Source organism: Triturus cristatus, chromosome 8 (assembly GCF_964204655.1).
Source record: "Triturus cristatus chromosome 8, aTriCri1.1, whole genome shotgun sequence".
Taxonomy (NCBI): Eukaryota; Metazoa; Chordata; class Amphibia; order Caudata; family Salamandridae; genus Triturus; species Triturus cristatus.
This window is the reverse complement of record NC_140591.1, coordinates 1,529,186,556-1,529,212,582: the sequence shown is the minus strand read 5'-3', so window position 1 is coordinate 1,529,212,582 and position 26,027 is coordinate 1,529,186,556. Positions and strand designations below refer to the sequence as shown.

Genomic DNA, 26,027 nt, shown 5'->3' with positions numbered 1-26,027 from the left:
AGGACCCTGGTGGGCCCCCCAACCTTGGGTATACCCATTACAATCCTTCCATCCAACCCCATTTGTATTTACGAATTACCCCGCTTTGTTAGAACAGGGCCTGGCTGAAGAGGACGGAGAAGAAGAGGAGACAGATTGACACCAGGGAACCAACAATACACTCAGTGAGTGCAGTGGGACCCGGCAATCGAACAATGCCTGAAACGGAGCATGACGAGAGCTACCTCCCCATCAACAATCACTAATCTAGTAGTCATTCTTAGTCCCAAGGTTCTGACTCCATTAGAACAAGATGTCCTCAATAAGGGACTGGGCTTTGTCCCCACCCACTTGGGTGACAATTTCATCACACGGATTGAACTATTCCAGTTCGTCAGAAAAGTTTGATTGGCCTTCTCCTTCTCAGACAATACAGAAGCTAATGACCTTGTAAGAGAAACCAACACAGACATGAGGAATACGTCTACCTTTTAATCCACCTCTCCACTTGGTTCGATCAGAAGTGGCAACTTTTGAGAAGGCAGTGATTATAGAATTTGAAAGACTTAGATGCTCGGCCAAAATGCCTTTCTTCAATCTATCAAAACTTGACTTGCACTGTCACCAACAACTAGAATCTGACAATGAGATAGTCATAAAACCATCAGACAAAGGAAAAGCCACTGTCACCATGGACCAGCAGAGCTATCAAGATGAGTTCCATCGACAACTTAATGATGAGAGATACTACCAACACTTACTGATGCAGCCCACCCCTAGACTACTGGCTACCATAAAGACAATGGTAGAGAAAGAAAGGAAAATAGGAGGGCTGGAACATCGAGGGTGAATCAGAGTTTCTGCTACAAAAACAGTTTGAAACACCGTACTTCTACATCTTACCAAAAATACTCAAAACCCCCACCAGACTCTGACCAGGAAGTCCCGTTGTCTCCGGTATTGGATCATTGCTTGAACCACTTCCCCAATTTGTGTAATGGTTCTATTCCCTATTGTGGCAGAAATTCCATCCTACCAACAAGATACCAAACACATACTGAATGTCCTCCCCGAGTTTGCCTTTGACCCAGAGAAACACCTTTTGGCGTCTTTTGATGTGGAACCCCTCTACACCAACATCCCACAAGATGAGTCCTTACAAACAGTCAGAAAGCTTTTGGACAACAGAAGGCAGGCCGCTTTGACTCCAACCTCTTTGTGATGGACTGTGCCACTGTCGCTATGAAAGAAAATGTCTTCCAGTTACAGGAACAAACTATACTGGCAGGTCACAGGGACTTCGATGGGCAGTACCTTTGCCCCAAACATGGCTAACCTCTACATGCACAATGTTCAAATATATCTACCCGCCAGACAACCCTTATTCTGCCAATCTCAAAATCTGGTGGACATATATTGACAACATACTGGTGGTATGGAAAGTCTTGGCCAACTCACTAGAAACCTTTGCTACCTGGCTTAAATCAAGGAATCCCCACTTGAGATTCATGTGTGAATTCAGCAGGACCTCTCTTTCCTTTTTTGACCTATGACTGTATCCTAAGGATGGTTGCAGACGCTCACAGCTATATAGGAAACATATGGCTCATAACTCCTTACAAAGCTACACCAGTTTCCACCCACATGCTCTCAGAAACAACCTTCCGGTGGGACATTTCCTCAAAGATACGCAGAAACTGCATCGAAGTACAGAGAGCATCCTGATACACTTAGCGTCAATCTATCAGAATGATTTTACCCTACCAAACTCATACAGAAAGCTTCAAGAAGGACCAGGAACAACCACAGAGAAGCCCTCCTTTAAACATACTCCAAAAGCCCCATGGACTGCATGGTCTGCGTCAGCACCTATAGTCACTTGACCAACAGAGACAAAAAAATAAAAGATAATTGGCCTCCGGTAAACAGTTTTAACTTTCTTCCTTTGCACTCTGCTGCTCACCAACCCTACCTTTGGTCCCTTCCATAAAACACCTCAGCTCCTCTTGAAGCCCAGCAAAATTGTAGCCCATATCAGCGACCTTGTGGCCCTGGTGTGAGGAGGGAACCCTAAGATGAAGCATGTCACCTTTGGGTGAGTGAGGGTTTTTGTCCTAAAAGAGGTCTCTTCCCATGAACAGGGCATACTATGTGCCTGATACCTTCACTACTTCACATTCTGGGGATTTTTCTTTTTTCCTCTTTTTTTGCCATTTTGAGATGTACTTTTAGTGAGTTTATATTCAGACAGGGAGAAGTACAGTCTCCCCTGAATTCCTGGTGTGTATCAATATTTTTATCATAGAAAGGTAAACCTACATGCCAATGAGGCATAATTCAAAAGCCATACTTCATGAAAACTTCATCACCACTCTAAATGCAGTACAACATATTCAATGTCGATATTCGAGAAAAAAGAAACTATTTGTTAATAAAACAAAGAAAAACTACAAATCACTCTCTAAAATAGATATGGGCCATATTTATGAAAAAGCACCGATGTGCAGCAAGTTAACTTGCTGCACTGTGCTGCGTTAAAGGAAAAGAGCAGGAATGCGATGTATTCATAACAATACTGCACATTCATGTCCTTTCCCCTCCGCTGGTGCACAATAAGCTGCCTAGCGCCAAAGCAGGCACTCTTGCACCACATTGCAAGGGTGCCTGCGTTACATTCAGGATTGTGCGGGAAGGAGCACCTTCCTGCACAAAAAAAAATCCAGAGGCATATTCCTCTTTCCATGTGTGTTGCAGAATGGTGCACGCATAGAAAGAGGAAGCAGCAAGGAGAAATTAAGATTTATCTCCTCGTTATGCCTCCCTTGGGAAGGTGTAGCATTTTGGCACATTCTCAGGTCCACCAGTAATGGTAAATCTGGGAATTCCTCCCTAGCAAAGAGTAATGCAATGCAGCAATTTGCGCTGTGGTGCATTACTCCTGATTTATCAAGCCACTTAGGGCCATGCAAAGTGGGCTTGAGAAGTTTGTATTTTAGGCTTTGCATCACGCATGCACCATATTGTGTGGTGCAAACGCGATGCAAACCCTTGATAAATATGCCCCACAAGGCTTAACCATACATCGATCTAGATACATCAAGTGTGTGCAATTTTAAAATACAAAGGAAAAACATGGTTACTTGAAAATATGATGATACTTAACTTGCCATCTAATTCAGTTTTGGGTGATCTCATTCTTATACTTATGTGCAGGGTGGCCACAAGTACCTGCGGAAACTCCATCATCTGGAGGTATTGAACCAGTGCCTCATCTGTACCAAAAATGAGTGTTCCTCAAAATTTTTATAAAGAGGCTGTGGTCAAATTTCACTATGGTGTAGCCAACCTTCCCCAGTGGCACCACTGGCCCCTCTATAATTTGCCACTGCTTGGCTCTATACCCTCTCTCTAGTATCTGTCCTCAGTCGACTTTACCCTTTTCTCTCTTTTCTTCGTCACCAATGGCATGTTACCTCTTTTTCCATGCTTTGCTCTATTCCCTCTAACCTGGCTCTTTTCTGTCTCATGTCTTCACGTTTCAGCTGTTCTTCAATTTGTTCTCTTTTCACCTTCCCTGCTTTCTCTCTTCTGTCTCACATTGTCTCTTCCTTCACACCTGGTCTGCTTTAAGTTGTGTCAACAGAAGTGTCTGGAAACCCATTTCATGGCCCGATGGAAGAGACATCTCTGTGACAGAACTGCTGTTAAAATACCCTAACATAAGATGAATCTTCTTGTGATGGAATGCTTCCCCCTTCACAGATTAGCCAAGCTCGCTGCCATGACCTACATGTGCTAATGGTGTGTGCCATCTCCCATGGCTCTACCAAAGCATTCTACCCTGATGACATCCGGCAATGAGAAAGTGTGGCCCTCTTAACAACTTTGACAAAGCTCCTGCTTCAGGGTAGCTTCTGCTAACAATGGATCATGGCCCACGCAGAGCACTGTAGTACAGAAGGAGGTTCCCCGGATGGAACTCCGCAAAGAGGCTGAAACTGAGGAGGGCCGGCAGAATCAGCACAGCTAAGGGCAGGCAGATCCTTACCCGCGCCTGTGGTGCTGCCTGAGCCTGTATGCAGCCACTCACAGCACAGGTGGGCAGTCATCTGAAGCAGAGGCATTGTGCCTGTGGCACTCTGGCAGGACAGCACGTCAGCCAAGGCAGCAGTAGGGGAGCCAGGGAGAAGACCTAGGCACACTACGCTACATGAACATGCCTTGTGCTGCAAATGTCTGTGTCCTGTGCATGGCTAATGTTGCCCAAGTCTACTTGTTCTGGAGTCTTTGCCCAGTTGTGGTGGACCAGGAGATGACATGAAGCCCCAGAGGCATCCGGTCTAGTGACACAATTTGTACACTTGGGCCAAGAAGGAAAGGACAGGTTTGGACCTCAAATGCTCTCACACCAGGATGGTCAGCTTGAAGAGCCCTTGTGAACAAAAATAAGTGCATGTGGTGCCCACAAGCAAACCCCTTTTTTTATCTAATGCAGAGGTAGACCTGCTTGCCTTAATTTCAGGCTACCCAGAGTGAGTCCAAGTGTCAGTTGGCTGACCTTCTGTGTGAGTCTCAAAGAAACATCAAAATTCCAGAGGCCTCCCTGCAACTGCCCAAGTTGACCAGCACGAACCCGACTTGCTGGGAGCTGCCTGATTCTTGCTGCTAGTCTCTGGTAGAGGGACTCGTGATGCCCAAGAGTTGCCCACAGGTCCTGGATCTTTGATTGGCATCAGTAAGAAGCTCCTCCACAAAAAAGTGAAAAACCTGAAGTTTGGGCCCTTCCTGGCCATCAACCCAAAGCTCCAGTGAGACCTGCTATTTGCGCTGACAGCATCCATCTATGATGACTGGTAACACAAGACCAGCACTTTGAGCCAACAGCGATCTTCCACTCGGATCAACCACTGCAAAGCTCCAGCGACAATTGGCGCTCTGCACTACAACAATGACTGTCTGCAAAGTGCGACCTGCTCTTCACACCAAAAGCCTCCACCACGCAGTCTCCTCCAACATGAATGGAACTCTTCACACCCAACTTGACAATGGTAAATCTTCAGTTGGACTGGCATTTAAAAGTAACTATTATCAGACACCCAGAAGGGAAATCTGGCAATGTGAATGTAACTCCCACTAAGGTCTTCCATGGGACAGGAGCTATTTGGCAGAAGTTTCCATGAGACGGTCAAATAAACCCATGGAAACCAAACCAGCTGTGTTGGAGTCAGTTTGATGGTGTAAATTCTTGACCCTTAAACCATAGCGCAATCTGGCTCACATAAACTTCCAATCAACCAAAAGGGAAGCACTATAAATGGCACTGGGCCAGGGATGTCCATGCCAGCAGCAACTAAGCAAGCTCAAAGTAAGTCTTGCACAAATGGGGGCATGACAGATCCTGAGCGTTCTTCAGCAGAGTCTCTCTCAAGTTTGAGGTCAACCACATCAGACCGGAACACCAGAACTGCACCGACAAAAGTCAAGTAACAAGCTACCAGGAAAATCAGAGGTGAAGCACCTTCCCACACCTAACTGCCTGATAGAGCAGAGTGGGATGAATCGCATCCCCATTCTGCCACTGCAGAATGAGGAACAAATTGACCTATCGCAAGACGGTGACAAACAAACAGGAACTGGGAACAGCATTGTGTCCTTAGCTAAAGGTTGGATTATAAAAAGTAGCATAGCCAATTTGGCAGAGCTTTTTCTGAGGTAACAGTGGGGTTTGCGTTTCTCCAAGGTGCTACTCACCCTCTTAGAGCAAGGACTGGAATGAGGAGGTAGTGACTCACGATAAACATCCTTCAAAAACAGGGTAACTTACCAAAACTTTATTTTCCGTGAAGGCAAAACTGACATCTTCGCACCCCGCATAGCATGGAGAGATGTATTCAATGCCATCGTAACCACAGATAGGATTATAAGCTGTTTCTGAACAGTGACACTTGCTGTTACATTTGGAAATGTTTTGTCCAACTTCCTCACTAAGAAAAAAGAAAGACTTTGCTTTACAAATCACATTGAAATACCTCAAATGCCTAACCTTGACATAAAACACAATATTTTTCCTAATATAATGGATTTTATTACCGAGCAAAAACAACAAACAACTAAGGTGCCGATTCCGATCCTGGAAAAATGTTCCCCGTCCGAATTGAATCTGGACTTTTTTCCGTCCAAGTAGCGTACAAACTGGCAAGTACGATTCGCATGGGAAAAACTCCATACGAATCACATCCGGAAAATTTCCCCTCACGTCCTCGGGTCGGAAATTGTGTCCGACACATCCCCGGACGATTTACCGTACGAATCGGAAAAATGAAGTCCGACCGCGCAAGTACGATCACTCCCGTCCGTTCGATTTCACAACTGTATGGAAATAACACAGTACGGACCGAACTCCCATAGCAAGCATGGAGACACGTGCCCGCACACGCGCCGAACACCCCACCACAGACCCCGCATGTACGCGCAAAACGCCCCCCGGCCGCGGATGCACGCGCCGAACCCCCAACAGTGTATGCATGGAGCGTACCCCCACCCATGTATGCATGGAGCGTACCAACTCCCCACCCGTGTATGTATGAACCGTACCCCCACCCCACCCGTGTATGTACGGACCGTACCCCCACCCGTGTATGCATGGAGCGTACCAACTCCCCACCCGTGTATGTACGGGCCGTACCCCCACCCCACCAGTGTATGTACGGACCGTACCCCCAACCGTGTATGCATGGAGCGTACCAACTCCCCACCCGTGTATGTACGGACCGTACCCCCACCCCACCAGTGTATGTACGGATCGTACCCCCACCCGTGTATGCATGGAGCGTACCAACTCCCCACCCGTGTATGTACGGACCGTACCCCCACCCCACCAGTGTATGTATGTACCGTACCCCCACCCGTGTATGCATGGAGCGTACCAACTCCCCACCCGTGTATGTACGGACCCTACACCCAGCCCCCCTGTATGTACGGTGCGAAACACCACCACCGATGGACGGTGCGGACCAACACCCTGCCCGTGTTCGTACGCACCCTACCCCAGGCCCACACACCAGCACCCTCACCCAACATCGGGCATGTACGAGTCGTACTAAGCCATAGCAAAGGACAGCACTGTACAACAACATGGCCCATGTACGCACCGTACAGACGCTAAAAACACTCCTACTGAACCAGGACAAACCAAAAAAACACAAGGAGAGTCAATTCGAGGCACACAAGACCACAAAACATATCCAACAAGGCCAAATACATCCTATACACTGACCTGCAACTGACAAACAGATAAACAGAGGCCCAAACCACTACCACTCCTTATAACACACCCACCCAAAGTTCAAACACAGCCACACCCACAAATGGACCAATAAAAAGGCCCAACACACACAAACCATGATCCTTTGCAACAGATCCACTGCTGCCAGACCCCAGAGACAACGCACTGCACCATACTTCAACCATCAATACACCTTACACTTGCACTCCTTCACACAACCACCATCACAAACACACCCTCATCACATTCACACACACACACCTGCACACCCACAACCATCCACACCCACACCCATCCACACCCCCACCCCCACAACCACCCACACCCCACACCATGCCCACCAACAAGAATCCAAAGTTCACAAAGGACGAGCTGGAGTCCCATGTCGACGAAATCATCAGAGTCGAGCCACAGCTCTTTGGAACATTGGTCAGACAGACCAGCATATCAGAAAAATCTGCCATGTGGGAGAGGATAGTCAATTCCGTGAATGCTGTTGGGGCCACCAGAAGGACCAGGCATGAGTGCCAAGCCAGGTGGTACGATCTGCGGAGGACGGTCCGCCGCAAAATGACGGACGAGCACAACCAGGCCAACATCACTGGAGGAGGGCCGGCCCACAGACCGGTACACTACCATCCCTGGGAGGAGAAGGTGATGGCCACGCTGCCGCCGTTGGGAGTAGACGGACTAGAAGGAGTCCGAGAGCCTGGTGAGTACACAAACAACTCACCTCACATGGGGGGAACGCCATATACAACCCAAATACCAATCATGCACGCAACCCCCCAAAGCCAGCACCGGACACAACCACACTCCAAAAACACACACATGCCACTAGCGCCTCCATGCCCCATGCCCCAAGCAAGGCCATGCCAAGTCACAGGCCACACAAAACACCAACACAAGACAGGATGTCCCTGATGCCGGGAGGGTGGGCCTCAAAACTAACATAGAGCAACTCTGAAGCACACAACAATGCCCTCAGCCCATATGGCTTAGGGCACAGCCATACAAACAGTGTGTCCCCACACAGTACTGTTTTGCCTGCTAATGGTGGCCGCGTTGCAGGACGACATGGGTATGAAGGCACAATTTGCACATAACACCAGCCAATGAAGACGCAGCACACTGAAAGAGTGTCAGCACACACCGCCACAGCAGCAGCGCAGACTCAGACACTCCGCCCAATGGGTGCCCGCAGAGAAGAAACAAACCCACATGAACAAGCCAATGGCCTTTGCAAGACCTGCAAACTGTGTGTGCCCAGGAAGCTGGGCTGATGTGACAGAGGGTGACACACAGAGGGAGGGAGAGGGGCAGAGAGAGGGACAGAGACAGAGGTGGACACAGGGAGACAGACAGAGGGAGGGAAGAGGCTGACAGAGGGAGGGAGAAAGGGAGACAGAGGGAGACGCACAGAGGGAGGAGGCTGACAGAGGGAGGGAGAAAGGGAGATAGAGGGAGACGGACAGAGGGAGCAGGCTGATAGAGGGAGTGAGAAAGGGAGATGGACAGAGGGAGGAGGCTGAGAGAGGGAGCGAGAAAGGGAGACAGAGGGAGACGGACAGAGGGAGGAGGCTGATAGAGGGAGGGAGATAGAGGAAGACGGACAGAGGGAGGAGGCTGATAGAGGGAGTGAGAAAGGGAGGCTGAGAGAGGGAGGGAGAAAGGGAGACAGAGGGAGACGGACAGAGGGAGGAGGCTGATCGAGGGAGGGAGAAAGGGAGACGGACAGAGGGAGGAGGCTGACAGAGGGAGGGAGAAAGGGAGACAGAGGGAGACGCACAGAGGGAGGAGGCTGACAGAGGGAGGGAGAAAGGGAGATAGAGGGAGATGGACAGAGGGAGCAGGCTGCTAGAGGGAGTGAGAAAGGGAGACGGACAGAGGGAGGAGGCTGAGAGAGGGAGGGAGAAAGGCAGACAGAGGGAGACGCACAGAGGGAGGAGGCTGATAGAGGGAGTGAGAAAGGGAGACGGACAGAAGTAGGAGAAGGCTGAGAGAGGGAGGGAGAAAGGGAGACAGAGGGAGACGCACAGAGGGAAGAGGCTGACAGAGGGAGGGAGAAAGGGAGACGGACAGAGGGAGGAGGCTGATAGAGGGAGGGAGAAAGGGAGTCGGACAGAGGGAGGAGGCTGATAGAGGGAGTGAGAAAGGGAGACGGACAGAGGGAGGAGGCTGAGAGAGGGAGGGAGAAAGGGAGACAGAGGGAGATGCACAGAGGGAGGAGGCTGACAGAGGGAGGGAGAAAGGGAGACGGACAGAGGGAGGAGGCTGATATAGGGAGGGAGAAAGGGAGACAGACAGAGGGAGGAGGCTGACAGAGGGAGGGAGAAAGGGAGACAGAGGGAGACGCACAGAGGGAGGAGGCTGACAGAGGGAGGGAGAAAGGGAGATAGAGGGAGACAGACAGATGGAGCAGGCTGATAGAGGGAGTGAGAAAGGGAGACGGACAGAGGGAGGAGGCTAACAGAGGGAGGGAGAAAGGGAGACAGAGGGAGACCAAATCACCCTTGGGTGGTGTGGCCATGTCCGCTCGTCAGCAGGTGGACTGTGTGCATGTAGACAAGGTTTTGCAGTGCGTGAACCCCCCTTCAACCTTTGATAAACACTAGGCCATGTGTCAATCTGTGCACGAGTACATCCCTGCTGCAGGCCCAAACAGAACCTTACACCCAGTATACCTACCCACTGTGTTCGTCAGAACCCTGTCACAAATTGTTAAGTTACCTACCTGCATTCTCAAATAGCATGGAATAAACACCATTTGGCCACGTAGAGTGCAACACGTAAGGCGGCTCGGCATGGCTTGCTACGCCCGCTCACTACACTGCTGACTGCGTTCCCAAAATATGCATCAACTAAGATTGTGTCACACATAGGTAAAGTGTCGAAAGCTGCGGCCAAGGGACATACCCATGCACAAGTGCACTGTGTGAGGAATGCTAGCCAAATCCAACCACCCATAGGAACTGTGCCAAATCAAACAGGAATGAAACATGGATGTCGCATGTAACACAATTAACACTGTCTCTCTCACACACACGTCAACGTCATCAATCTCCCCCCAACACTGGGGGGGAAGACTCACAGGACCAGGCTCTGCGTGAAGAGGACCCCACTGGCAGCGACGACTCTCACCACTCCGTGGATGACCCAGACCAACCTGGCCCCTCTGGTGTCCAACCACCTGCAGCACCTGCGTCAGGTACAACTGTGCCAACCACCACCCCCATTCCTGCCACATCCCAGGAGACACCCAGGAGCCCTGCCCGCACACAACAACACAGCCAGTCTGTCCAGGAGGGACAAGGTTCTCCGGGCACCCAGGAGGAGGCAGGCGACACTGCAAATGCCATCCCTCAGGGGTCCCGGAAACCCGATGTGCCCACAACAGCAGGCCAGGCGCAAGTGGGCAGGGGTGGTGGGAGTGGAGGACGGCGGAGGCGCGAACCTGACCAGTTGGCTCAGGACCCGGCTATGGCACACGTCAGAAACATCCTGGACGCATACCGGCGTGACTCCAGAGGCATCGCCCAGGTAGTGGGGACCCTCAATGAGATGAAGAGCCTGCAGGTTGAGCATCATGCCAGGATGGAGGCAAGACTGGCAGAGCTCCTGGCGGTGCACAGGGACATGAGCCAATCCCTCCGTCAGATCGCCCAAAGCCTGGCAAACCCTCCCTGTGCCACCAGGCGTAGAGCAGCACCAGAAACAGGGAGGGAGGAGGAGGAGGATTCATCTGATGGAGCGTCCCTTGCATCGTCAAGGCAGGCTTCTGAGGGTCCCCGCAGGAAGGTGGGTCGTCCACGAAAAAGACCGTGAGAGTCAGCGGAACATCACCATCTCCCAGGTCACCTGGCCTGGCACCAGGACATTCTCTGCCACATGGCCTTGCTGGTCACTGTCTGACCAATGTTGACCAAGACTGTGCACAGACTCTGATGACTTTCAATGGCCAGGACACCAACTCCCCCTGTGAACTTTGGATTCTACACTCCCGCCAAGCACCTCTTGTCACCCCCACAAACACGTACCCCAGCACTAATAAAATTCATCCCAATCACAAGATGATGCCGTCATTTTGCATTATTCCACTACATGTGTGTGTTGTAAAGTCAAACCATGCCTGATTTCAGAATTAACTCCAAACATCCATACCCTGGGGTCTGAGTCTGGCACAGGACACACATGGGTCACAATGTACCATCCAAGACAGACATGGAGCACCATACTCACCCGTGATGGGCCCAACCAGCTGAGGGGGTGCCCGCACAACTGTGCCTACAGACATATTTAGAAGAGCAACAGTCATTCGCAGAGGTCAGGGATCATGTGGAGTGTCCTGGGGTGGGAGTCCCAGGTATGTGTAGACACGTGGCAGAACCATGTCCTGCATGCTTGAGTCAGGTGGATGTGGAGAATGGTGGGCCAGCCAAGGTTGGATGCATGGAGATGGCACAATGGGGGTGTTGGATGCACAGTGCCACAAGGTTGTGTTGTGGTTGTGGGCTGCATCCTGAGTGTGTGCGTGGATTGAGAAGGTCATCCTGCAGCTGGCAGTGATCCACTCCCCCCATCTCTGTTGGACGTTGATGTGGCCTGGTCGCCGGATGTAGTAGCAGAGCTGTGCAGATGCACCCTGGATGTGGACAAGTATCATCGGATTTCTAACGCACATGTCCGTAGAGTGCAGAGTAGGATTAGACACGGATGTCGTAGTTGACCTGGGGGATGGTCTCCCTCTTGCCTTGAGGTGGATGGAACTGGGGATCTTGTGCATAATGCAGAGTGTGCTGCCGCATGAGGCACAGATGCTGCTGATCAGCATAGCACATGTCAGCAAGCAATCCATGATGAACACCAGCTCGTTTGCGTGGAAACTGGGTGCCCTTGCTGCAGGGCCTGCAGCAGCATGCGCTATGTCAAGGAAACAATGCCACAAGTAGCACACAAAGACAAGGATCTCAGGAAGGAACTATGCAAAAGGTGTATGTCAAGGAAGGAATGTCTGGTTCAACATGACACACACACACACAATGGATTCACATGCAGCACAGTGGCCGTCGTGGAGACTGACATGCCACAATACCTACACAGCCATGGACATCATGCACAATACAGAATCTAATCCCTGACAAACAGCTTGCATCTTGCTACTCTACACATAGACTCATATGCACCATCTCTGACAACAATACCAGACATGCCGCATGCACAGTGGCAACAGACCACCATTGACAGAGATGAGGCACCTTGGAGGCAGAGGGACACCTTTATTACTCATGTGTGTCGGAATGCTAATGCAACTCTGTCAACACATACACAGGTCATGTGGATGAACACGTGGGACCAACACTGGCACCCGCCTTACCACCACAGATGCTGGAAATCCATGGCACTGGCACACAAGTGACGGGTTACAGCTAAACACCCCCTGCTGCTCACGGAGAGCCTGCTATACACCATTGAGCCCCTAATGGGGAATTCACACACCATGTCAACCCGGTGCAACCCGTATGTTTCCGAGGCCAGTGTTACACACATTGATGGCATCATCACAATCCACAATCCCATTACAGATGACTGTCACCAAGTCTGACCATCAATTCAGGTGAATTCTGCTCGAGGTCATGTGCCCCATGGTGATTCTACATGTATGTAAAGTATCCAAACATGAACAGGAGCAGTGCACACACATTCAAAACAAATACCACTCCCAAAAAGCCGTGCTGCATCCCTTACCCGAAGAAGATTTTCTAACTTGTCCGTGCATGTAACGATGATTCAGCACATGTTGCTGTGTTCATGAGGAATAGCAGGAGCACAACAATGCCACCAGCAGACAGCATGCGCAAGTACCTGTGGATGGGAGACACACCAGAAGTCAGCCAAAAGAAGCACATCCGCATGCATGCGCATGTACTCGACACGTATTAGGTTGTCAACATGCTAGGTGACAATGATGACTCTGGAAAAACATTCTTCTATTGCACCATCACTCGAGTGACACATCCAAACACACCTCAGACTCACTTGGAAGACATGCAGATGGACACACACATTGCAACACATGCCACACACAACCCAATGCGTGCACACTCAGACACTGGAACTCACCACTAAGCAAAGAAGTCGCGTATGAGCCGACTCCGCATGTCCTCTACCGCCTCCTCCTCCTCCACATCACTTGCCTTGTGCCCAAGCCCTTCATCCTCCACGGGTGGATGGTCCTGCTCATCTGGATCCAGGATGAGTGGCACAGCTTTCTCCACTGCCATGTTGTGCAGCATGCAGCACACGAGGAATATCTTGCAGACCTTCACCGGTGCATATGGGAGTGTGCCACTGGTCTTGTGGAGGCAACGGAATCGGCTCTTCAGGAGGCCAAACGTCCTCTCTATCACTCGCCTGGTCCGCCCATAGGCGTTGTTGTAGCGGTGATCGGCAGCCGTGCTGGGGTTGCGGAGAGGCGTGATCAGCCATGGCATGTTGGGATAGCCAGCGTCCCCTACATGGAAACATCATGGACAAGAGTGGGTCAGGAGGAGCAGTAAGACAGGAAGATGACGTTAAATACAGGACTGCCAGAGTATACCCACCAACAATACATGCTCGTTCGTTGCGCAGCTGCAGCATCATTTCAGGCACCCTGCTACGCCTCATGATGTACGCATCGTGTGCTGATCCTGGAAAACGAGCACAGACATGTGAAATCACCATGTTGGCAAGACACACCGCAAGGGCATTAATGGAGTGGTAATGCTTGCGGTTACGGAAGGCTACCTCCTGTGCCTGTGGTGGTACCAAAGCCACATGTGTTCCATCTATGGACCCAATGACATGGGGCATCCCTCCCAGGGCATAGAACTCACGCTTGACAGCTGTCAACTGCTCAGGAGTTGGGAATTTAATTAACTCATCCAGGTGCTCCAACATGGCCTCTAAAAAATCATGCAGAACATGGCTGAACATCGTTTGAGACATGCCACCGACATGGGCAATGGTATGTTGAAAGGTACCCGTGGCCAAGAAATGTAGGGCTGCCATCACCTTCATCTTGGGTGTCAGTGCAGTAGGATACCTGTGTAGCGGTTGGAGGTGTGGTGCCAGCCGTCTCATCAGGTCCTCAATCAAACATTGGGGGAAGCGGTAGCGGCGTATACAGTCATTTTCCCGCATGTCAGCCAAGTCATTGGTCGAAGGAGAGGCGGAGCCCTGCAGTGAATTAGAAGGGACAACGAAGAGTGAATACAGTACACCACCAATGTCAATGTACAGAGCACATGCTCAACAGGCAATACACATATGCTACATACAGAGTCAGGTCTGTGCAACATGCCCTGGACACAGATGCCAGGCATGTGACACTCCTACCAAGAGCCAGCTACAAACGTTGATTCTCAACCTCAATATGCCATGCCATGAAACTAGCTGTGGGCCAGTGTAAGTGAGCAGGCAGACGCATTACGGGAGTTACAGACATCCAAATATGTGCAGAAGAAGGATGTTTATTGCACAGACAGGTTGCGGAACACTAGAGGCACAGGTCACATGTCATAGAATAAGGACACACCACACACCTTGCCATGAAGGATTACATGTCAAGACTGATCACACATACATTGTGAGTATGCAGATATGTCCGTCTTTTGGAACTCCGTGTTGATGCATACATACACACCTAACGTCGGCTTACACATGTGTGCAGGTGTGCGTAACAGTGTGCCATGCCCATCTACACACAGACACATGTTGGTTGCAGCAACAGCAGATGCATTTGACCAAACACCTACAGCAAACTTATGGGAACACATGACACACACATGACATAGCTACAGCGTGCAACGCGGGCATTCACTTGTCAGGGGTAACATTCCGTGTACCTGGCATCAGGGGACATTTGCGGGTGTCGGTGACCAAGTCAGTACTACATGCACACATGTCAAAGGAGTGAAGGGGATGTGTGGCACATAGGGCACCATCACACGTGACATGTGTACACAGCCCATCATACTGTAATTAGCTTCACACCTCAGGAGTATGGTGCCACATCACAGCCTGACCCACCTGTGCCAGACACATGTAGTACTGCACAGACGATGCCTTGATGTCCAGCCTTGGCCATGTATGACAGCTCAATTCATTCCTGTGTGCCGCCTGTCACCACTGTCAGGTGTGAATCCCACCGTACATACGCTCCGAGGGCGTGTGTACGGTCCCTATCACTATGGTGGTGCTGGCGTATGCGTAGGCCACAGTGATACGGACCCTACACGCGTGTGTACGGTCCGGACTACTATGGCGTACACGTACGCGAGCAACCCCATAGTGATAGGGACCGTACACACGTGTGTAGGGTCCGTATCACTATGGCGTATGCATACGCCGGCACCACCATAATGATAGGGACCATACACACGCGTGTACGATCCGTATCACTATGGCGTACGCATACGCCAGCACCACCATAGTGATAGGGACCCTACACACGCGTGTACGGTCCGTTGCAATGCATTTGGGGTGCCCTAGGGCTGTGGGACGCACCGTACCTGTGTTGTGACATAGGATTGCCATAGGGGACACATGAGGGACAAGTATAGGGGCCTAAATGCATGCTGGTTGTCATTGAGACCGGGTTTCAGGTTTGAATTTTGCATCATGTGGCCAGCAGAAGTCGGTTGGAGACAATGTACTTTGTTGCAATGTGGTTGTTGACATTACATCATGCTCAATTTTAAAACCATGCATAGCCTGTCACTGGGGTAGTTTTAAATTTATTGGAGGACACGTAGGATGCAAATGTGACTGAGCCGATCACTCTGTACTCCTGTAAATGAAACAGGCCAGCAAGGAAGATATAAGGCAGCCAGGTCCCTTGAGAGAGCACTTGCCTGCACATCCCTTCATTACACAATACTGCTGCTGCTTGTGATTCCTCTGGCACCATGTCCAGGTCTGTGGAGAGGGCCCAGCCATTCACCATGGAGGAGAATATGGTGTTGGTGGATGTGATCCTCCCACAGTACACCATGCTGTATGGTCGACCAGGGGAGCAGGTGAGTGCAGACCCCACTAGCTTAAACTGTGCCCCTTTTATTTACTGTGACTTCTGGCATTGTGTCCAGGTGTGACAGACATGCAGGGTTCTTCATAGTGGTTCCCAGGGGGGGGGAGGGTTCATGTCTCCCATGCAGAGCATGCTGTAGTTCCTGTGTGCACAACGCACTAGCATGGTGCTTACTGTGACGATCACTGCATGGTGCATGCCGCTTTGGGACTGCCTAATCCTCCTGGAAATGTTGTTCCTACAGTCCTGATGTGAGTCTGTGCTCCCCCCAGGGTGTCAGGTGCCAGGACCCACAGATGTGTGTCTGTTCAGTGTACCTGTGGTGAGAGTGTCCAAATGATGTGTTCGTCCCCTGGACATTGGTGTGTGTGTGTGAGTCCCCTGTCATGTGGGTGTGTGCATATGTGGAGTGTTGCACCCCAGCTGCATGTGGGATGGATACACCCTGCCCAACTGATGTGAGCAGGGAGCTGTGCTGGATGTCTGCCGTGCTGAGACAGCCCCACATCTGTGACACCCCCAGTCTAGTGGCACATGTGCAGAGTGAGGTTTGTAGCGCCAGTTGCCAATGCCAGGTGATTGTTCAGTGCCTGTGTGTGTCTGTGTACTCTGCTGAGGTGGTGTAAGTGGGCTGGGGCATGTGACTGCTTAGGGGTACTGTTCAGATTCATGTTGTAGCTTGGTATGCACAGTGTGAGCCTGCATCATTTATTGTGTTGCACCCCTCATGCCACCTGTGTACTTTCAATGGCACCTACTGCATTTGCCCATTCCCAGGAGGATGATGTCACTATGACAAAGGTGCAATGACTTGGCTGCATACTATGGCCAGGTCAAACATGCATGATTTGTAATATGTGTGTCTCTGTATCATTGATAAGGTGGATTGATGTATTGTCACTTTTGCATCCTCACAGGTGGGCGTCTGTGCCAAGGGGGAGATCTGGAAGCAAGCCGTCAGTGCCGTGAGGAGAACGGAGGGTCGGAAACGGCGCCTAGCCCAGGTGAGGAAACGCTGGCAGGACATCCAGTGCTGGACGCGGAGGATTGCACGGGTCCTGCAGGGGGACTCACCTGTGAGCCACAAAAACCGTGGGCGCCGCTGTCTGACCCACATCCATAAGCGTGTGCTGGCGGTGGTCTTCCCTGACTTGGATAGGCGCCTAGCGGAGAAGCAGCAGCAGGAAGGGGGTAGGTACATGTGTGTTTGTTGTGTGTGACCAGCTTTTGGAAGTGCGCAGTTGCATGGATACACTGCCAGGGTTTAAATGTGCTGTGCATATCCTCTTCCCCAAAGTAAAGTGGTGCTGTTCTTCCTCCCTTCCCCTCCTTGCCATGTGTTCCCTGGTCTGTGTGTAGTCACTCTTGCACAAGGTCATCTAGGCTGGCAGTTACTCCAAGTGCCCAATGCTTGCAGCATCATGTGTGGGGTTGGTGTGTAACAGGTTTTTGCACGTTGCCTGTGCCCTGGCCAGTTCTGTCATTGTGGGGTCCATGTTAGTTGGCACTGATGCTGAGTCCCGACATGGGAGTGTGTGTTTCATGTGTACTGCCTTACTGCCTGCATGTCGAATGTTGTGCCCTCTGACATGATGTGCTTGAGTGTGAGATGTGCATAGTTCAGGGATGGTGGCTTGTGTTCCAGTCATATCCATCCAGGGCCATGGAGTAGTGTGGCCACTACAGTCCCCTGGGGCACCTTTTCCTAGGTATCATGTGTGTCATCAGACAATGTGGACATTCTCTGTGTCTTCAGCATAGTTTGGGCCCTGTTGCATAGTACCCTGGCCTCATTTGTATTCACGTATACTGTGCTACATGTGTCCACTGTACAGAGTGACCTAATTTAGCTGGTGCATACTCACAGGGGCCAGTGCCTGTGTGTCTTGGTACAACTATCTGATGATGGTTGTTTGTCAGTGATATATGTGGACAGGCGCACCAGGGGTAGTTTGTGTGCGATCAGGATTAATTGCAGGCCATGTGTTTTCATCCCAGACTAAGAGGTGTAAGTACTTCCTCTGTCTCAATCACATTGTCTCAGGTGGGGGGGGGGTGGTGCGGGCAAGGCCTACATGTCCAAACCTGAAGTCTCCTTGCTCGGTCTGGCCAGTGTGTGATGTTTGTGTGGCCAAACACTCAAGGTGCAGTGCCCCAGTCATGTTGGCCATGGTTTTCAGTATTACCTTTGCAGCATGTCCCAAGAGTTGCTAGTCATGGTTCCTGCTCATCCCTTTCTTGGCTACGCTGTGTGTCGCTGATGCTGTGCTAGATTGTCCCCAGAGCCTGGCTCCTCTGTACAATTTGATATCAAGTTATTTGCTATTGTGTCATGCTCTCCATATTTTAACAGTGGCATGGTGGGTCAACAAACTGTGTGTTGCAGGGACTACATATGTACCTTGTATTGTAGATGTTACTCTTGTTGCTTTTCAGGCTATGCACTGTGACCTATGTAGAGTTGACTCATGTGACATATGTATACAGGTGTCTGATTTCTCCTGTCTCTTCACCTTGCCCACAGCATCGTCGGGGGACTACGAGGGAGACACTGGCACGGACCGTGAGGAGGGAGCGAGCACCAGTGCCAGCAGTGCAGAGTTGTCTGGCACATCGAGTGGCACGGAGGCCGACGGGAGTGCAGCGGAGGACCTGTCCAGTCAAACCACCACCGACTATGACGCAGACGGGTCCGAGGCTGAGCACTCCGAGGGGGCGGAGGCTGCTCCCACAGCTGACACCAGCACTCTATCACTACCCGCCCCCTCCATTACAATCACCGGCCTCCCACTTGCTCGTGTCCCTTCCCGCCGTGCTAGGTCACCACGTGTCTCCTTCTTGCCAGGCACCGCACCCCCTGCCCCTGTCTCCACTGCTGCCACCAATGCTGAGTCTGTGGACATCCTGCGGCAGTTGCAGGTTGGTCAGACTGCGATGCTTAATGTCCTCCATGGCCACAGCCAAGTGCTCAACCAGATGGAGGCATACATGGAGGGCATTTCAGCTGCGCAGTCTGACCAACGCAACTTGCTGAGGTCCATAGACTCGACACTGACTGCAGCATTGGGTCTCCTGCAGCGCTATGTCCCCCCCCTACCCCTGAACCTTCCACACTTCCCACTCCCATGCCTGTCCAAAGCACACCCAGATGTAGACATGCACGCACACAACCAGACACAGGCACCACAGCACCAGGGAAGGCAAAGTGCACACCTCCTGGCACGCACACACAGGGTGAAGTAGGCACACCCACTGGGTCGGGGGGAAACGGAAGACAGAGTGGGAGTCCACATTCCTCACGACCACCACCCTCCAAATCCACTCCCCTCATCTCTCCTGGCCAAGAGTCGGACACAGGGTCAGTCCTGCCCAGTGTGTCCATCAGCCCCAGTGTGGCACCACCCCGCAAGCGGTGGAGGCAGGACACCGGCAGGGGAGTTGAGTTCCCCCCCCTGTCCACACCCTCCACCAGTAGCGCTGCGACCCATCCCTGCGACCCCCCCCCTCCTTGGGGCCTGTGGTTCCTTCGGGTGAAGGGGAGACGCTGGGCGACCTGGCAGTAGTGTGCAGCGCCGTGCTCCAATCCACCTTTGGCGCTGCCCCACCCCCTGTGTTGGAGTCGTCCGTCCCTACACCCACAACACATACCCTTGCCCCTCCTGTCCCTGCGGTGCCTGGTCCTTCCCCCCCCACATGATGCTCCCCCCCCCTGCGGATGACAAGGTAGTCTGAACTGTGCAGGCAAGCTAGGGGACACGCATGCCAATGTGTTCCCCACCTGGATTGGAACTATGGACTGCCCTATGGGCCTTGTGCATTTTGAACTCTTCGTACAATTCATTTTAGTACATTGCTGAATAAAGCTATTTTATTTTCCTTGGCACACTACTGCTTTTCTGCCATTGCTGTTGGTGGTGCTGCTCCATGATTTGGGGTGGCGATAATGTGTTAGGTGTCTGGAATATGTTGTAGTGTGCTGTTCGTGGGGTGGACCCTGTTATCTGTGTGCCATCACACGGTATTTGCGATCAAACTTTGCTCATGTAAACTGTTACTGCATGGTGACATTGTCCCAAGGTGTGTACCTTCCTCTGTGGACCCTGACATCTTCACTGCAGAGTGTTGTGAAGACATTTGTGCAGTGCTGTGTCTACATTTGCTGGGTGTGTGACAGTCCCCTTCAACTTTGGCCATGCATGCTGGCCAAGGTCTCCACCTGCATCATTTGTGTCATCCTTGGGGGTCACTGTACTTGTGAGTGGAGTATATTGACAGGACTTCATGTGTACATGTTCCCTTTTCCGCACTATGCATGTGTGTACTCCCAGCCTCGCACACATGTGTTTCGTGTTCTGCTGGGTCTTTGAGCACCTGACTGACAATTGTGGCCATTGTATCTGTGTGTACTCAACCCCTTTCTTTCCATGGGCACAGCTGGGGGGACTCTGCACACACCCCTCCAGTGTCTGGGCACTGCTGGGAGGACTCTGCACACACCCCTCCTATGTCTGGGCACTGCTGGGAGGACTCTGTACACACCCCTCCTGTGTCTGGGCACTGCTGGTAGGACTCTGCACACACCCGTCCTGTGTCTGGGCACTGCTAGTAGGACTCTGCACACACCCCTCCTATGTCTGGGCACTGCTGGGAGGACTCTGCACCCACGTCTCCTATGTCTGGGCACTGCTGGGAGTGATAGGCACACACCCCTCCTGTGTCTGGGCACTGCTGGGAGGACTCTGCACACACCCCTCCTATGTCTGGGCACTGCTGGGAGTGATAGGCACACACCCCTCCTGTGTCTGGGCACTGCTGGGAGGACTCTGCACACACCCCTCCTGTGTCTGGGCACTGCTGGTAGGACTCTGCACACACCCCTCCTATGTCTGGGCACTGCTGGGAGGACTCTGCACCCACCCCTCCTATGTCTGGGCACTGCTGGGAGTGATAGGCACACACCCCTCCTGTGTCTGGGCACTGCTGGGAGGACTCTGCACACACCCCTCCTGTGTCTGGGCACTGCTGGGAGGACTCTGCACCCACCCCTCCTATGTCTGGGCACTGCTGGGAGGACTCTGCACACACCCCTCCTATGTATGGGCACTGCTGGGAGTGATAGGCACACACCCCTCCTATGTCTGGGCACTGCTGGGAGGACTCTGCACCCACCCCTCCTATGTCTGGGCACTGCTGGTAGGACTCTGCACACACCCCTCCTATGTCTGGGCACTGCTGGTAGGACTCTGCACACACCCCTCCTATGTCTGGGCACTGCTGGGAGGACTATGCACACACCCCTCCAGTGTCTGGGCACTGCTGGGAGGACTCTGCACACACCCCTCCTATGTATGGGCATGTACGGTCGGGACATACACGGGTGTGGGTATGCTCCATTCATACACGGGTGTGGGTGCGCTCCATTCATACACGGGTGTGGGTATGCTCCGTACATACACTGGTGATGTGTGGGTATGCTCCATTCATACACGGGTGTGGGTACGGTCCGTACATACACGGGTGGGGAGTTGGTACGCTGCATGCATACACGGGTGGGGGTACGGTCCGTACATACACGGGTGGGGTGGGGGTACGCGCCATTCATACACGGGTGGGGGTACGGTCTGTACATACACTGGTGGGGTGGGGGTACGGTCCGTACATACACGGGTGGGGAGTTGGTACGCTGCATGCATACACAAGTGGGGGTACGGTCCGTACATACACTGGTGGGGTGGGGGTACGCTCCATTCATACACGGGTGGGAGTACGCTCCATACATTCCCGTACCGACGGTTTGCAGGCCTGGGTACGTACCGTCCCCAGGCCTTAAGAGCGTGGGTACGGGCCGTACCACGCCCACCACTACGTCACCCCGACAATGGCGGTACGGCCCGTACCCACGTTCTAATGGCCTGGGTATGGGCCGTACCAGCATTGTTGGGGTGATGTGGGGGTACGCGTGGTACGACCCGTACCAACGCTCTGAGGGCCTGGGTACGGTGCAGACCCCCAATGGGGTGCCGTAGGGGTACGCACCGTCCCCAGCCCTTCAGAGCGTGGGTACGGGTCGTACCACGCGTACCCCTACATCACCCCAACAATGCTGGTATGGCCCGTCCCCAGGCCTTTATTACGTGGGTACGGGCCGTACCGCCATTGTTGGGGTGACGTAGTGGTAGGCGTGGTACGGCCCGTACCCACGCTCTTAAGGCCTGGGGACGGTACGTACCGGTATTGTTGTGTTGCCGGTTCGCGTCAACATCCACTTCCGTTGTGGCGGACGCTTGCGTTGCTGGACACGCCCCCACCCCTTCGAGGTGACCAGGTCCTGCAAGTCAGGTATGTCCAGGGCATGTGTGATTTGTGACTTGTGTGGGGATTATGTGTCCTGCCCCTACCCCCCCCCCTTTGCCCTGGGTGTTATTCTGACCTTCTGCGGCGTCTGCGTCGGTGCCTGTAGAGCAGGTGGACTGCTATGAGGGCTGGGATGACACGTAGGTTCGGGTCCATGGCTGTCCGTCGCGTACAGCTGCTCCTTGTGCGCGTCGTCCTGATTTCCCAGCAGTTTTTGGCAGCCGGAAAATATAATCCGTGCGGGGTGACGTCGGTGCGGATCGTACTTCCTGGTTCGTGAACCGCAGCCTGAATGCGTCCCGACGTCACGTCGGAGCATTCCCGGATCACATTCGTATGTATTTTTTCGTCGGTCGATCTTTTTTACGAATCGTACGGAAATGGTGTTTCCGTGGGAATCGTACTTCCATGTTTGTAATGTTTATTTCCCGGGTACGAGTCGGACGGAGAAAACGCTCCGACCGACGGTTCGTACCCGGTTTCTCCAGGATCGGAATCTACACCTAAGTGTAGATTCTAGTTGGAGACAGCTAGGTTGCATAACATTTTGTAAGGTATCTACACAATTTAATGTGACATATGTAACATAGACCTAAAATATGCAAGATCATTCCACATATCTCTCGCCACCCAAACTGGGGGGGTTATAAATCACATCCTTTGCAGGGTTTCCTTGAGCTGGAGCAATACCTACAAAAATGTTGTCCTATTCACCTGGTCATCTGCCAGATTTTCATCAGTTCTTAGATATATATGTTCCTCCTATGATAAGGACTATTCTTTAACATCTCTCAACCAGTTCTTCATAGTGGGGGCTTCTACACTCATTCATCGGATTAAAGTTTTACGTCTCGTCAGCACTAGTGATTGCATAGTACCTCTATTTTTCATTTTACACTTATTTGGGTAAGGGGATATGACTAGAAGGCAGGCATTTAGAAAATCTTGTGTACTGAGATTGGTGATACTCATGAACATGCCCTTAACCTGATTCCAGAACCTTTCAATTTTAGGGGGCTCTCACATCATTTGATAACAAACCTTGCCAATGTTTTATTTGTTTTTATATACATGATGTGGAGACGCACATATTTAAATGGGTGTGTTCAAAGATTATAAGTGCATTTAAAGATGGCCGTCATGTATGCGTGCATTGCTGGTGAACATCTTTGAATGGGTTTGTCCAAATATTACAAACCCATTTCCTGGTCCTCACCAAGCATGCGCACAGACAGCCTTCTTGACATGGGTAAAAAACAATTTTAAGAGAAATACCAGTTGAAAATGCAGTGGGAAAAAAATGTGAAAAGCAAAATATAGGTAAAATAAAGTTGCAGAGGGTAAGGGGGCAACAAGGAGGGAGGCACAAGACAGTAATGAAGGAGCGGGAGAATGTTTAAAAACAAGATTGATGGAAGAAGCAATGGATGAGATGTGGAGCATTGGGAGAAGCAACATGGAGGATGGGGATGAGCTGGGGGAGGCACAGGTGAAGCTACATGGTGTGCAAGGGACAGGAGCAATGTGAAGAGAGTAGCAGCATACAGGAGAGCAAGCAAGTAAATACATGCACTCCCATTGAGTGCTTAAAAAATGTATTTCCTGAATGCAAAGAATGTTAGCAGTGGAAGGACACAAGGCAATCAATCAGAACACTGCAATAACTAAATGCTGCTGGGCAGGACACAAGACTAGGGAAGATAGGCATTGAATCAAGAGGAGACAAAAAAAGCCATCCAATCATGTGCAAGGGCTGACCCAACATCCACTTTATTAGGTTGAGCCTAGAGTCAGCGCCCTTCACTGCTCTGTGAGACTTGTTGTAGTGGAGTGGGGAATAGAAGCCCCACCCACTCTCCGCCCATATTTGTAATTGGCTTGTGTCATTGTCCTTTGTAAATACTGGCTTTTGATTTCTTAATAGGCTTGTTAGTCCCTCCGTAGTACCGCCTTGTCTTCATTTGTAACCTCCCATGGCGACTGGCCCCTTTACTTTGGTTGTTACATGGCACGTATTATTTAGTCTTGTAAGCACTATTTTCTTTATTGAGTTTCTCTTACTTCAGGCATGACGATGTGCTTTGCTTACATTCAGCGCGGGACAATGGAGGCCGCTTGTTTAATTTCCTGTTGCTTTGCACCCGCCCCCTCCCATTGTCCGTGTTCACCATGCTTCCATCCCCCCTCCTGTTGTCCACATTCCCTTTGTTCCCGCCCCTCACCTCACTTGCATCGGCCCATGAGGTAACCCCCCTACCCCTATTGTCTATGTTCCTCAGGCTCACGCCCCTCTCCCGTTGTCTGCATACACTTTGCTCCCGCCCCCTCCCCACTTGCGGTGGCTTGTGAGGTGCACCCCCCCCCCCCGCAACACACCATTGTTTGTTAAAATGCGGAACAGAGTCCGTGAAAATCATTGGCAAAGCCAAAAGACAGGAAATATTGGCTTTGCCAATGTTTGTCTGATAAGCCGATACACGAGGGGCGTCAGCGTTGGGGTAACAGATGGGATGAGGAGCAGGAGGAAGGAGGGGAAGTACTGGGACAAGGGGTTTCAGAAATCGCTGACTCTTACTTCTGCAAGACCCATCTCACTCTCTCCTTCTTCCCTTAAGGGAGACCAGGCCTCTTTGTTTCAGCAGAAGATTTGTCACTGTTGTAATAAAATCCTTCCCACCTGGCATGGCGATCTCTCCCCAGCACGGGCAATTGTTGCCAGTTTAGCAATTTGCGACATTCATTTAAAAAAGTTTAAAAACATTGAGCATGAACAAAATCTTCCCAATTTTTGTCTTTCTCATCACAACACCCCCACCCCTCACTAAAGCCCAGATTTCAATGTCCAATGCCCCCCTGCCCTTCACCCTCGAACATTAGGCCATGACTGGCATTCAGTTAACCCGGGCAACAAGAGGCACATTGCCTGGACACCTACATCGCCTTCCTATTTGGCACCTTTTTAAAAAAAATCTCTCTTTTATTTTTGTAACCTTGTTTTTTTTCCTTTGAAGAGACGTGCTTAAGGCATCTGGTGCAGAGTGTGTCGGGGGGCTCTCCTTGGGCAGCATGAGGAGCTGGAGGCAGACTCTGGCTTGCAGATTAGGTGCCTGTATTCCCCCTCTTTACTGCCTGCTTGCATGAGTGTGTATGCTTGTACGTGTGCGTGGATTGTTCTTGGTTCTGTTTGTGGTTGATTTTGTGTTGCCCCAGCATGACCCCACATACAATAGCTTCAAACATTAGGGCAAAAAAAATAAATAATGAGAGCTAACAGACAGAATTAGGTTCAACTGGAATTTATTTTCCCTGGGAGCTCACCAACGAGAGAGAGTTTGCAGT

At 51.4% G+C, this 26,027-nt stretch overlaps 1 protein-coding gene across 1 annotated transcript in view; it reads right to left on the bottom strand.

Annotated features, from left to right (window-relative positions):
- Positions 1–26,027, bottom strand: part of LOC146806068 (solute carrier organic anion transporter family member 2B1-like) — a 420,860-nt gene that overhangs the window by 116,962 nt on the left and 277,871 nt on the right. The window contains exon 11 of the mRNA XM_085623370.1: positions 5,804–5,963. Coding sequence (XP_085479496.1) covers positions 5,804–5,963 — 160 coding nt within the window. The remainder of the gene's footprint in view (positions 1–5,803; positions 5,964–26,027) is intronic.